Below are 13,666 nucleotides of genomic sequence, written 5' to 3'. Positions count from 1 at the left end.
TGAAAATTCAGGCACCCTCTTAAAGGGCCAACGCACAAAATTCCCTGTGGAGCCACCCACCTTGTGCTCTAGCAGCGGGTGAAGTGGACTGGAGCTGTGAGAGCAGAAGCCAGGACTGGGGACTCAGGGTATAGAGCTCAGAAGGCAGATACCCTGTCACTTCAAAGAATAGAACTGATAGTATTTGCTGTCAATGTTAAAATTAAAGCTTTCAAATGAAGCTCAGAATTTTGGAAAACTACCCTAGCTGGTTTGGCTCAGTGGATAGAGCATCAGCCTGTGATTTGAAGGGTCCTGGGTTTGATTCCGGGAAAGGGAACGTACCCAGGTTGCAGGCTCAATCGCCAAAAGGGGGCGTGCAGCCAATCAATGATTCTCTCTCATCATTGATATTTCTCTCTCTCCCTCTCCCTTCCCCTCTTGAAATCAATAAAAATATATATAAAAAAAGAATTTTGGAAAACTTGTATCCACCACCATGAGCATGACACTCATACTTAAAGCCTATTTTGAAATTGATGGTGATAGTGACAAATGTGATTATTTTTATATTGTACAATGAAATGTGTCAGTTTTGGGAAGGTTTTCATAAGTCAGTGAACCAATATTTTCCACATTTGTAACACAATGTTATAAAGTCATGCACAGGAAAGATAGACTCAAAAGGCAAGATAGAAGAATGAATTTTAATGTTACAAAGTACAAAAATTTCATAGATATGGTTTCAGAGTCTACAGTGTAACTAACTTTTGAGAAACTATACCTTATCTAGTATCAAATTAAAATAGCTACAAGTATCTAAAAAAGGGCTATTAAGATATCCCTATCTTTTCCAACTACATATCTGTATAAGACTGAATTTTCTTCATATACTTCAACCATATCATAACAGATTAAATTTATACCGAATGAGAATCCATCTCTCCTGTAGTAAGTTAAATATTTAAGAGGTTTGCAAAAATATAAACCTTCACCACTATTCTTTGTTTTCGAAAAAACAGTAATTTTTCATAAATGTTCATATTTAATTCCTAATAGTTTTTAAAATAAATTAATAAGCATTTTAAAATTTTAATTTCGAATGTTGTAAGTATCCATAGATATAACTCAGAAAAATACCAGTAAAAGCTCTTTGGGGTTCATAACTTTGAGAATGTAAAGCAGTCCTAATATTATCATCATAACTAGCTAGTTTATTAATACTTATAATAGGAAGAGAACAAAGCAGGCCAGACATTATAAGGATGGTCATCTGGGCAGCTTCACCAGGAAGCTACAGCTTCATGCTCCCCAGGGAACCCCAGAGTCATTCTTGCAGATCACTGGGAGAAGGGATCAAACAAAAAGGGAGACAGGCGCAAGGTGAAGTCCCGGTGATGTAGGAAAGGTTCTTGCCTGTCAGTCTGTGGTACAATGAATTGGCCGGGGGATGCCCATCAGAAGCACGTAAAATCCTGAAATGTTGATTGGTTAGTGTAAAGAAGCTCCTGGTTAAAATCCCCAGAGTTCCCACACACTTGCTTTTGCACTTGTTCCCTTGCTCTGTGACCCCGACTCGCCAGTGTGCTCACTTGTCCTCTCTCCATAGCCATGTGGCCATGCAGACTACACATGCAAGATGCTAGACTTCAACATGGAACAGAAATTCTGGGCAATGGCCTTAATTCTGGCCCTGCTGAAGACAATTGGACTTCTTCCATGGCAAGACAGACACAGATGGAATCTTGGAGGGGAACCCCCTTAATTTTACATCATCAATAAAGCTTTCTACAAAACGCCATCCTCCTGGGGTGGGGTGGAGGGGAGCTTAGGAAGTTCTTTTCCTTGAGGCACCCCAAGAACTCCACTTCCACTGATAACACTGATATCAAGAAGTCTACTGACAAAAGGGTCACCTGTAATACTTCCAACAATAAAGATAAATTTAAAAATTTTAAAAGTCTATTGAAATAAAAATGTCTGGGAACTGTTGGCCAAGGCACAAGTAACAAATTATCACAAAATTTAGCAATTTAAAATTATATCTATTATTTTGCACTGCTTCTGAGAATCAAGAATCCAGCAGAAGCTTAGCTGAGATGGTTCCACTTCAGGGTCTCTCATGAGGTTGTAATAAACTGTGGGTCTAAACTGCAGTCTCTGACAGCTAGACAAAAGTTGTTATTAGGGGCAGAAGGGAGAAATAGAATAGTGGAGACTAGCTATAGTTATAAAAAATATTAATCATGCTCTGTTAACCCTGATTTTTTTTTTGTTCTGATTAAAGAAGGCACATTCTAACCTGGTTGGGAGTTGTATGCCCAGAGACCTAAGAGTTATCCTGAAAATGGGCTCCATCCTCCTTATTGAGAACAGCCTATTACTGAGAAGATAGAAAAAGAGGGCTACGCTGTCAGTCAGGGATTGGACCATGGGGGAGGGGGGAGGGGGGAGGGGAGAGGAAGTAGAGCTTTGCAGACATGGAGCATGGAAACAAACAAAGGACCTAGAACAGTGGTCGGCAAACTCATTAGTCAACAGAGCCAAATATCAACACAACGACTGAAATTTCTTTTGAGAGCCAAATTTTCTAAACTTAAACTCTATAGGTAGGTACATTGTTATTAACTTAATTAGGGTACTCCTAAGCTGGCCTTTGCTAAAAACATCCTCAATCTGAGGGGTCGACCTCAGCGAACGTACCCCCACTTCTTCTAATGCCACTTCTTCAAAATAGACTCGCCCAGGCCGAAAACCAACTTCTGTGCATGGGCCACGAAGTTTCAATCGGCACTGTATGTGCGCGCCTGCACGTGGTATTTTGTGGAAGAGCCACACTCAAGGGGCCAAAGAGCCACATGTGGCTCGTGAGCTGTGGTTTGCCAACCACTGACCTAGTAGACCCAGTTAATTGGAACCTGGCTGGGTGAGGAAAAGTAGGCAGGGACAGTGATATCACCTTGGACCTGAAGTGGCAGTCCTCAATCAGGTCCCCCCAGCCCCCTTTAGACTGGAACTAGAGCTTCGAAATAATTGGATATTGCCAGAATTCTTTGAAGGGACCAACCAGAAGCTAGCAGGGTTTATGAATATCCCTAGACAAAGAGCTTAAGCTGTAACCCACTTTGGGCCCCTTTCCTACTGCCCTCATATGGCAGGAAGTCTGTCTGTCCCCCAATAAACTTTGTTTCCGGCAACCATTTTTGTCCTTGACTCCATTCTTTGATTTTGCAAGACAACCTACCACCACATTATGGTTTCATTTTCTTGGAAAGATTAACAACCTCGCTGGGCCCTTTGCAATCCCCAGCCCCAACCCCCAGCCCACATTGCCTGTAATCTGTAACCATTATACCCATCCTTACCCCTTTTGCCTACTTCCCCACGTAATCTTTGTCCTTGTACCCCACATAAACAGCTGGCTTATGAGGAGGTGCAGAGCAGACTTTCATGGATGATCTGCTCTCCATATTGCCCGCATTATTGGAATAAATGCTCCAATTTTTTTTAGAAAGCCCTTAAGGCAGGGCTGGGCAACCTTTTTTCTGTCAAGAGCCATTTGGTATTTATAACGTCATTTGCAGGCCATACAAAACTGTCAACTTAAAAATTAGCTTGCTATATTTGGTCAAACATTTAATTACTTCATCCCTCATACATGATTCGACCCTGTCTCTGCTTAATTGGGTCAAGTAGTGATAGGCAGCCCCGACCCATTTGTTGTCCTGTTTCAAGCTAATTCACCTAGCTGTTGGCAAGAGAGTTAATATTTATAGCCAATTATGTGTGTTACATGCAACTGCGCCAGCTCCTACTCCTAGAGACACTATAAATGAGTTATGTCCACAATGTACTGTCCTCAACAACCCTGCTTGGGTCCTGTAGACTCAGGCCTCTGGTTTCTCTAAGGAAGCCAATTATTTTTTCCCTTCTACCATGTTCTTTTCAATCTTGATTTTTCCCTTGTTATATTTCACAAAAAATATTAAGTCTAAGCTAATAGTAAAGTCAACAAATTCATCTTAACTTTGAATATAAGGTTTTAATAACCCGTTATTCCACCACCACCAAAAAAGTAATGGGAGGAAAGTACAAAATACAAAATAAAGAACAAAACTGAAGGTCTCACACTTCCTGATTTCAAAACTCATTAAAAGCTGTAGTAGTTACAACAAAGCTTGGTAACACTAGATTTGGAAATGATTTCTTGGATATAAAACCAAAAGCACAGATTTAAAAAAAAGTAAAAATAGATGAATTACATCAAATCAAAAGGGTTTTTTTGCATCAAAGGTGTGATATTGTGATTTATAATAAGAAATACACATTTGGTCTTCATCCCCATTTCTGGAACAGATTCCTAAAACCCTTGGAATCTTCTATGTTAAGATAAGAACAATAAAACAAGAAAGATGTATTTTGTTATTCATAATAAACCCCTTTCAATCACCTATGAGTTAATGAGGCAATTTATTTAGAAAGCCCCTAAGGCAGGGCTGGGCAACCTTTTTTCTGTCAAGAGCCACTTGGTATTTATAACATCATTTGCAGGCCATACAAAACTGTGAACTTAAAAATTAGCTGGCTATATTTGGTCAAACATTTAATTACTTCATGGCCCTAATGCCATGGCAGGGCCAGACCAAATGATTTCAAGGGCCTAATGTGACCCTCAGTCTGGACAGTTCCCACCTCAAGGAGAGGGGCTGGAGGCTGAATTAATCATCAAAGGCCAATGATTTAATCAATCATGCCTAGATAATGAAGCCTTCCTAAAAACCCAAAGGACAGGGTTTGGAGAGATTCTGGTTGGTGAACAGGAATCTGAGAAAAAACAGGGAGACATGCGAGCTCTGCACCCTTTCCCACAAAACTTGCCCTGTGGATCTCTTCCATCTGGCTGTTCTTGAGTTGTACTCCTTTATGATAAACCAGAAATCTATTAAGTAAAATGTTTTTCCTGACTTCTGTGAGTCACTCTAGAAAATGCATTGAATCCCAGAAGAGGGCTGTGGAAACCCCCATTTATAGCCAGTTGATCATAATTATAGGTAACAAGATAAACTTCCAATTGACGTGTGAAGGGGAGTGTCACGATCTTAATGTATACCATCTGATGATATCTCCACATAAGGAGTTTCAGAACTAAGGTAAATTGTAGGATACCACTTGTGCCATAGAACTGCTAATGTGTGGAACATCCACACATATGATGTCAGAGTATTAAGATTAGAGAAAATATACAGGAGAAGTGTTTTTTCTTTAACAAAAAGATACAACAGAATGAAAAGGCAACCTAAGAAATTAGAGAGACCAGGAGTTCACAGTTCGATTCCCAGGAAGGGCATGTGCCAAGTTGCAGGCTCACTCCCCAATAGAGGGTGTGCAGAAGGCAGCTGATCAATGATTCTCTCTCATCACTGATGTTTCTATCTCTTTCCTTTCCTCTCTCTGAAATAAATAAAAATGTATTTTAAAAATATATATGAGAAAATATTTGCAAATCATATATCTGATAAGAGGTTAATACCCAAAACATATAAAAAACTCACATAACTCAACAAAACAAACAACCCAATTAACATTATATGGCCAAAAAGCACATGAAAAGATGCTCAACATCCCAACCATCAAAGAAATGCAAATCAACCATGATGAAATACCACCTTATACCCATTAGGATGGTGACTATAAACGAGAGAGAGAGAGAGAGAGAGAGAGAGAGAGAGAGAGAGAGAGAGAGAGAGAGAAATGTTGACAAAAATGTGGAGCATCCTTGTGCACTTATGAGAACTGTTATGTACTGGTAATGGTGATAGCCTCAAAATATTGAAAACAGAATTATTATATGATCCAGAAATTCTGCTTTTGTTTATATACCCAAAATAATTAAAAACTGAGTCTTACAGAGGTATTTATATACCCGTGTTGATACTATTCACAATACCAAAAGACTATAGCAATCTAAATATCCATCAACAGATGAAGAGATATGATATATACATATAATGGAATATTATTCAGAATTGAAAAACAAGGAAATTCTGACATGTTACTACATAGATAAACCTTGAGGACATTATGCTTATGTGAAATAAGCCAGGCACAAAAGGACAAATACTATATGACTAGACTTAACAGTTGCTTAAAATAGTAATGCAATGGTGATGCAGCTTTGCAATATGGTGAATTCTGGAGAGAGTACAAAATGATGGCGCAGGTAAAGGCCTATACTTGCAGTACCCACAATGACATCAAATTTCTAACTAAAATACAGAACAACCATCATTCATAACCACGTGAAAGCTGGCTGAATGCAAGTCCTACAACTAGAGAAGTAAAGAAGAAATCACAGTGAGACTAGTAGGAGGGGCGGAGGCCCAGAACAGGTTGGTCTGAGACCCACGTGTGCCATTTTTTTAATTGGGAGGGAGATCATCTCTGTGGAGGCTACCCTTGAAGAGCCAGGGGTCCCATCCCCACACCAGACCCCCAGCCCAGGGTTCCAGAGCTGGGAAGAGAAGTTCCTGTAACACAGGCTGTAAAAACTAGTGGGGATTATGGCTGACACGGAGGCTGCTGGAGACCCAGGTGTTCCATTTGAAGGGCTGGCAAAGGAACTTACTTAGACTCCCAGCACCCAGCAGCTTTGGGGGACCAAGACACATATGGTGAGGAACTGGACTGTCTAGCATCAGGGCAGAAACTCAGGGGTGGCTTTATCCCAAATGGGGGTACTCAGATGGGTCATTAATCCTATGCTGGGACCTTCCCTGTCACAGGGCTGACTGGCAGATATATCTGAGTCACCCTTAGTCTGAAGTACACTTTTGGCTCTGCCCTGGGGATTCCCTGAGACCCTGCCCCATCCAATTTTCAGCCCCACCCAAGCTATTTACAGCAGCTTTTCTATATGAATGGTCTATCCTGGCTCAGGCTTCAGATTTTGCTAAAATCTCTCAAACAAGCGGCAGATGGTGACAGCATGCCCCAAACCTACCAATAAAAGGCCCAAGACCTGGCATTAGCACCAGCCTGCCTTGCTTCATAGTTGGGCTTTGCATGGGCAAATAGCAGCCATCTGCAGATCCCTCTGTAGTCCCTGCCAAGTGGTCCCAGGCAATGGCTGACTTTGTACCTCCCTGGAGGCCCTAGAGCCAGTGCTCCTGGTGGACAGCTTCAGGCTACAGCAGATTACAACTCTACACATCAACAAGTGACACACTCAAGGGGAAGACTCAATGAGCACCAAAGCCCCACTGAAGCAAGTCCTGCTCCATAGGGGTGCTTTCTGCATAGTAGCTCTCCCACTGTAGACTTAGCTCGTCCTCACAGACAATTGGCCTAGAGTTTAATTCCTACCAGTGATGCCAATGGCAGTCAAGGCTCAACTACAAGACTGTGCACACAGCCCACATAGGAGGGCACCTAGAGTGCCCAGCTCAGGTGACTGGGGAGGCTAAGCCACTGGGCCCTACTGGACATCTACTACACAACGCCACTCTACCAATTCCAGGAGACATAGCAGCTCTACCTAATACACAGAAACAAACTCAGGGAGGCAGCCAAAATGCATAGACAAAGAAACATGTCACACATGAAAGAAATGGAAGCAAGCAAACTACTGGATACAGAGTTCAAAACCATGGTTATAAGGTTACTCGGGGATCTTCATGAGATTTTCAAGGATCTTAGTGAGAATGTTAAAGACATAAAAAAGGACCACTTAGAAATTAAGCATACACTAACTGAAATAAAGAATAATTTACAGGGATTCAACAGTAGAGTGGAGGATTCTGAGACTCAAATCAGCAATTTGGAATATGAATTTGGAAGCAAAAACACCCAATCAGAAGAGAAAACAGAAATAAAAATCCAAAAATATGAAGATAGTGTAAGGAGCCCCTGGGACAACTTCAAACATACCAACATTAGCATCTTGAGGATACCAGAAGGAGAAGAAAGAGAGCAAAATATTGAAAACCTACTTGAAGAAATAATAATAGAAAACTTCCCCTACCTGGTAAAAGAAATAGACTTACAAGTCCAGGAAGCACAGAAAGTCACACAAAAACAGGAACCCAAAGAGGCCCACACCAAGACACATCATAATTAAAATGCCAAGGGTTAAAGACAAAGAGAGAACCTTAAAAGCAGCAAGAGAAAAGCAGGTAGTTACCTACAAGGGAGCACCCATATGACTGTCAGCTGATTTCTCAAGAGAAACTTTGCAGGCCAGAAGGGAGTGGCAAGAAATAGTCAAAGTGATGAATAGCAAGGACCTACAACCAAGATTATTCTACCCAGCAAAGCTCTCAGTTATAATTGATGGTCAGATAAAGAGCTTCACAAACAAGAAAAAGCTAAAGTAGCTCATCATCACCAAACCAGTAGAATATGAAATGTTGAAGGGTATTCTTTAAGAAGAGGAAGAAGAAGATACCAAAAATATTAACAGTAAAATAGCAACAAATATATATCTATTAATAATTGAATCTAAAAATCAAAAAATCTAATGAACAAAATAAACTGGTGAATAAAATCAAACCAGAGGCATGGAAGCATGGAACAGACTGACAAATCTCAGAGGGAAGGGAGGTGGGGAGGCAGGAAGAGATTAACCAAAGATCTTACCTATGGACACAGACAGTAGGGTGGTGAAGGCCTGGGGTTGGGTGGCAACCGGGTGGAGGGGGGCAATGGGAGAATAAAAGGGAGATATCTGTAATACTCTCAACAATAAAGATTTAAAATAAAATAAAAAGATGATGAGTTCTGGAGATTGGTTGCAAAACACTAAAATAATACACAGAATATATCACATTGTACTGTGCCCATATATAATAAAATACAAAGGATTAAAATTTAAGATACATAAAATCAATTCCCCACTATATGTAGTTTTAAAATTCTCACCTGATTTTTTTGTGTTAATTCATTAACAGAACTTTTAAGTTTTTGTAATTCTTGCACATACACAGCAACTTCCTGGGGCCCTTTGGCAAGTTCACTCCTTAGCTGGCTTATTGTGGCCTAAAAAAAAAAAAATAGAGCAAACAGGTAATTAAAAAATAAATGGAAGCATCCAAAGGCTTTAAGATTATATAGATTTTTGTCGCTGTTGTTGTAAAATTGAAATAATCCTTAGAAGTTTCAACTTGGTTCTTTATCCTACCACCCTATTGCCAGCGCACATTTAATTTGCCTAAAAATAATTTTTAAAATTTATCCAAAATGTACATTTATTTTACTACATAAAATAAAAAATTCTGTCCTACTTTATGCATTTGAAGCATGCATGAAACTGCAAACTTGAATTTACTGGCTTTGAAACTGTATATTAACCCTCCTGAATTTGAAGAACATATGCAAGTCATGCCTCCATTTTCTCCCAATTTCTATAACAGCCTTTTCTTTTTATTTTAAAAGCACGTTAAATGCAAATATAAAACACAGAGTCACCTTAAAATATGGCGGGTCATCTTATTTACTGTAATGGTAAGTATTTGTCCAAAGAAGTTATCGAATGGAAGTTATATATAGTTTCATTAAGCTGGATCAGGTATAAGAGCTGAACATGATTTTGCTTTGATACATTTTAACTTCTTTTCATGAAAAGTCATTTTTATTTTTAAAGCAATGGATCATTAAAAAATAATATAAACTTCCTATACATGAAAGTTTTAAGCATTAAAGCTTTCTCTTTAGAAAGACTAAGAACTGCTTTTTAAGTATGGTTTTCTATGACATTAACAAAAGAACTTTGTGTTTCTAATATTGCTTATTGGATTTACTTTATTTTTCACATTCCTAAAATTATAATTTTTACTCTTTATTCATATGTAAATTTTATAATATGAATAAGACAAGCTTTAAAATTTTTTCTTACTAAACACATCAGCAGTTACCTACATCATAGATTATAAATAAGTACTTTCAACTTCTAGGAAGAAAAGTTAGGCTACTAATTTATTGTGATAAAAATGCCAAAAGATCTTTTATACTACCCCTTTGGAAACCCTTCCAGAATGTGTGGTATCACTATGATGAAATTCAAACAAAAAAGGCTCTCTGTTCTAGCCACACTACCTTTCCTCCCTATTTCATTTTTTATTCTCACCCGGTGAGAATATATTTATTGATTTAAGAGACAGAGGAAGAGAGAGGAAGAGAAACCTGGATCAGTAGCTGCAACTGGGAATCAAACCCAAAACTTTTTGGTATACAGACAATGCTCCAACCAAGACACTCAACCAGGGCCCTTTCCTCTCTATTTAACAGGCCAAGCTCACCTGTGCCTTGAAGGCTTTAGCACTTGCAGGACTCTTCCTGTTTCCTGATTCCTGCTTACTTCATTCTTCTCACACATATGCTCCTTGAGGAAACCTTCCTGATCATTCTATCTAAAATTGTCCCACATTATTGTCAGCTCCACACTTCTTTGTCTTTACAGTGCTTAGCATTAACTGACTTTCTACCATAATTTGTTTATTTATATATTGTTCAGCTTCCACGAAGGAATACAATAAGCTTTATGAGAGGCAGCACTGTCTTACTGTTATATCCCGACTCCTAAATGCTGCTACTTAGGCATTTAAAAAATTCTCTCTCAAAGAATGAGTGATTCTATCTTCAAGGAGTTGTCAGATATTTGTTCCATGGAAACCATATATTAGAACTATAAATAATTCATATTTCTTGAAGCCATGTCATTGAATTCAACATTGAACTTTCATTCAAAATAATTAAGAAAAGATATTTCAAGCAAACATCCTGCTGGTAGTTTATAATTATAATTATTGTCCTAATAGTCTACTACTCTTACTTAGTAAAATAATCACTTAGAGATGGCTAAAAATGTGTATGATTAAAAAAAACAAAAATGAACATATCTTTGAAGTTCTGAGATTGCCTTAAAACACAAAAATGCCATATGACGATAAAGATGCTATATTAAAAGTATTACTAATATTAAAAGTCTTCCAAAAACACATTACCTCAAGTTTAAGCATCTCCATTAGAAAGCAGAAAAAAATAATAATAAAATGATGGATGAAAGGTGGAAAACAGGACTGACAAAAGTACACATTTAACATACAATAAAAATGTCAAAACATACTGCTAAATCTGATCTCTTATATTAGCATACTTTTAAAAGATAAATACTTTTTTAATAACTATACTGAATATAATCATACTTATTCCATATCTTTATCAACATTTTAGCTTTTAAAACTAAAATTAAAATGAGTTTATTTGGAATAGAAATAAAATTTTTAAAGAATAGTTTCCATTAAAGACCACATTAAATATAAGTTAATTACAACTTTAATATTTTCAATAATGTAGGTCCTTAGAAATAACACTTTTAAAGCTTTAAATCCTCAATTTCTGATCTATGAAATAGTTAATTAGTATTTATAAAGTACTTTCAAATTTTTTAGAATGAGTGATTTATATGCCATTTAAAATATCTAGACCGAAAACTGTCAATAAATGCGTAATGTATATATTTAATGAAAGTAATGAAACATAAGGACCTATTTAACAATGCACACCAAGTTATATATCTTCAGCCTCAACTAGGAATAAATCATTGCATTTTTTAGCTTCTTTATTTCCTTTTAATGTGTTTTGTTTTTCATGCTAATTTTTAGGTTCAGTAAAATAGTTAATATATAAAATGAAATTTTTTTCGACTAAGTTCCTTAAGTGCTATAATTTACCAACACACTTAACTGAGAATAAATGGAATTAAATGTTAATAAATTAATAAAATATATGCCATATATTTAAAGAGCAAGCAGAAGCTAAAAACAAATGCAGTTATAAACAAATAGATGAGATGAAATATTTAGACAGTATTTTTTTTCATATAAATGTATGAGACACAACTCAAAATAAATTTTAAGCTATACTTAATATAAATATTACAACATACAATATGGCAAAATACAAAAAGTCATAACAATAAGTATTAGGGTCAAGTTTAACAGCACAAAATTTACTTTTAAGGCAAACCATCAGATCACCTAAAATAGAAGATAGCATGACACAGAAAGAACACAGGATTTGGGTAAGACTTGAGTTCTAATGCTGGCTTCTTAATATTAGGTGCATGGCTTTGAAAAGGTCATATAACCTCACTGAGTCTCAGATTCCTCACATATATAAAACAAATTTAAAATAGTACTTAACTCACAGGGTTAAAGGAAACAAATGGGACTACATATTTAAAATGCCTAGCATAGTATCCAAAACTAGTGGAACTCAAAAAGTAAGAGTCAGTTTCTAATAATATTACTTTCTTATGCTACCTTTTCCTAAAGTTGTTCAAAATAATTCAAAAATAATGAGGTCTCAATCACTATATATGTATTAATTAACTAAGAAGGGAGTAAATATTATCTATGTTTTAGTAATAATATAATAAAATATTAAATCACCAATTATTCAGCGGGAATAAATCCCTTTATTTTAAAATTTACTTCAAAACACAAGTTTTTTATGAAAACTTGAAAGAACCTCTTCTCATTACATATAAAGATATTTTAATCTACATGAATAAAAATATAAATTTTAAAAAATCTTCATATTAAACTTAGAGTAATTCTTTTTTCTTCTTCTTTTTAATGTTTTTACTTTAGAGAGAAAGAAACACCAGTGTAAGAGAGAAATATCTTTCAGTTGCCTCCTGCATGTGCTCTGACCGGGGATTGAATCCATAACCTGGGCATTTGTCTAGACCAGAAGGTCTTTGGTACATGGGATGATACTCAACTAACTGAGCCACAACAGTCAGGGCTAAACTTAGAGTAATTCTTAAATAAAATATTACTCAAAAGTATTTTCCCATGTGTATTTTTCCCCAAATGCAAGTAAGTATATAGATATTTCTTCTCTTTGTTCAAATTCTACTGGTATAACAACTATAACACCATAATTCTCAGCTGGAAAAGGTCAAGGAGGATTGCACTTTAAATAGACATATTCTGAAACTACCATTACTGTGACTCAATTTTAGTCACTCCATTGCTTTTGTTTTGAAATTTAAAATAACATTAAGGGAACTTGTCATTAAAACAGAGTAAAATTTTTTTTAATTTGAGAAATACTAGTAGACAGGCAGATTTAATGAAAAGCAATTCTTCTTGAAGCACAGAAGTAAATGACTAGATTCACTCCGGTTCAAGTATTTCTACTTTAGCATTATCTAAATGGGATTTTCCTCATGAGATGTCTTTGATTCAGCCTCTCCTTGATTACACATTAGGAGCTTTTAACTGTCTTCAATAAGTTCATGAAGTCCCTGAAACTGCTGGAAAAACTGTGAGATTATGTGTCATTGGACTACAAAGATCACTTTTGGGAATTCTGGCCCTTAAATTCTTAAACTTTAAACTCTGAAGTGTTAAGGCTCAGAGAAAGCCTCATATGCCTATACATGTTGTAGACTTTCCCCATTCCCCATTGATAAGACACAGGAAGAAGTAAAAAATGGCATGGATTATCAATATTTAAAATCCATAGCTCAATATATTACTAAATATGACTAGAATAGCTTTCAGATCACCAGCTTAAAAACTCTAAGACAGAGATACAAATTGAAAGGTCACTATAACTTTACTTTTAAACTGAAAATATAAAAAACTGAGGCCCACATCACAAAAGAGAGCTTAAGAACTAC

The 13,666-nt window shown here is 36.7% G+C and overlaps 1 protein-coding gene across 1 annotated transcript in view; it reads right to left on the bottom strand.

Moving 5' to 3' along the window:
- Positions 1-13,666, bottom strand: part of EEA1 (early endosome antigen 1) — a 160,121-nt gene that overhangs the window by 74,457 nt on the left and 71,998 nt on the right. The window contains exon 10 of the mRNA XM_081083756.1: positions 8,896-9,012. Within this exon, the coding sequence (XP_080939882.1) occupies positions 8,896-9,012 (117 nt within the window). The remainder of the gene's footprint in view (positions 1-8,895; positions 9,013-13,666) is intronic.

This window comes from Myotis nattereri (assembly GCF_964212035.1).
Source record: "Myotis nattereri genome assembly, chromosome: 2".
In the NCBI taxonomy this organism is placed as follows: Eukaryota; Metazoa; Chordata; class Mammalia; order Chiroptera; family Vespertilionidae; genus Myotis; species Myotis nattereri.
The sequence above is the reverse complement of the archived record's forward strand: the minus strand, read 5'-3'. Positions and strand labels throughout refer to the sequence as shown.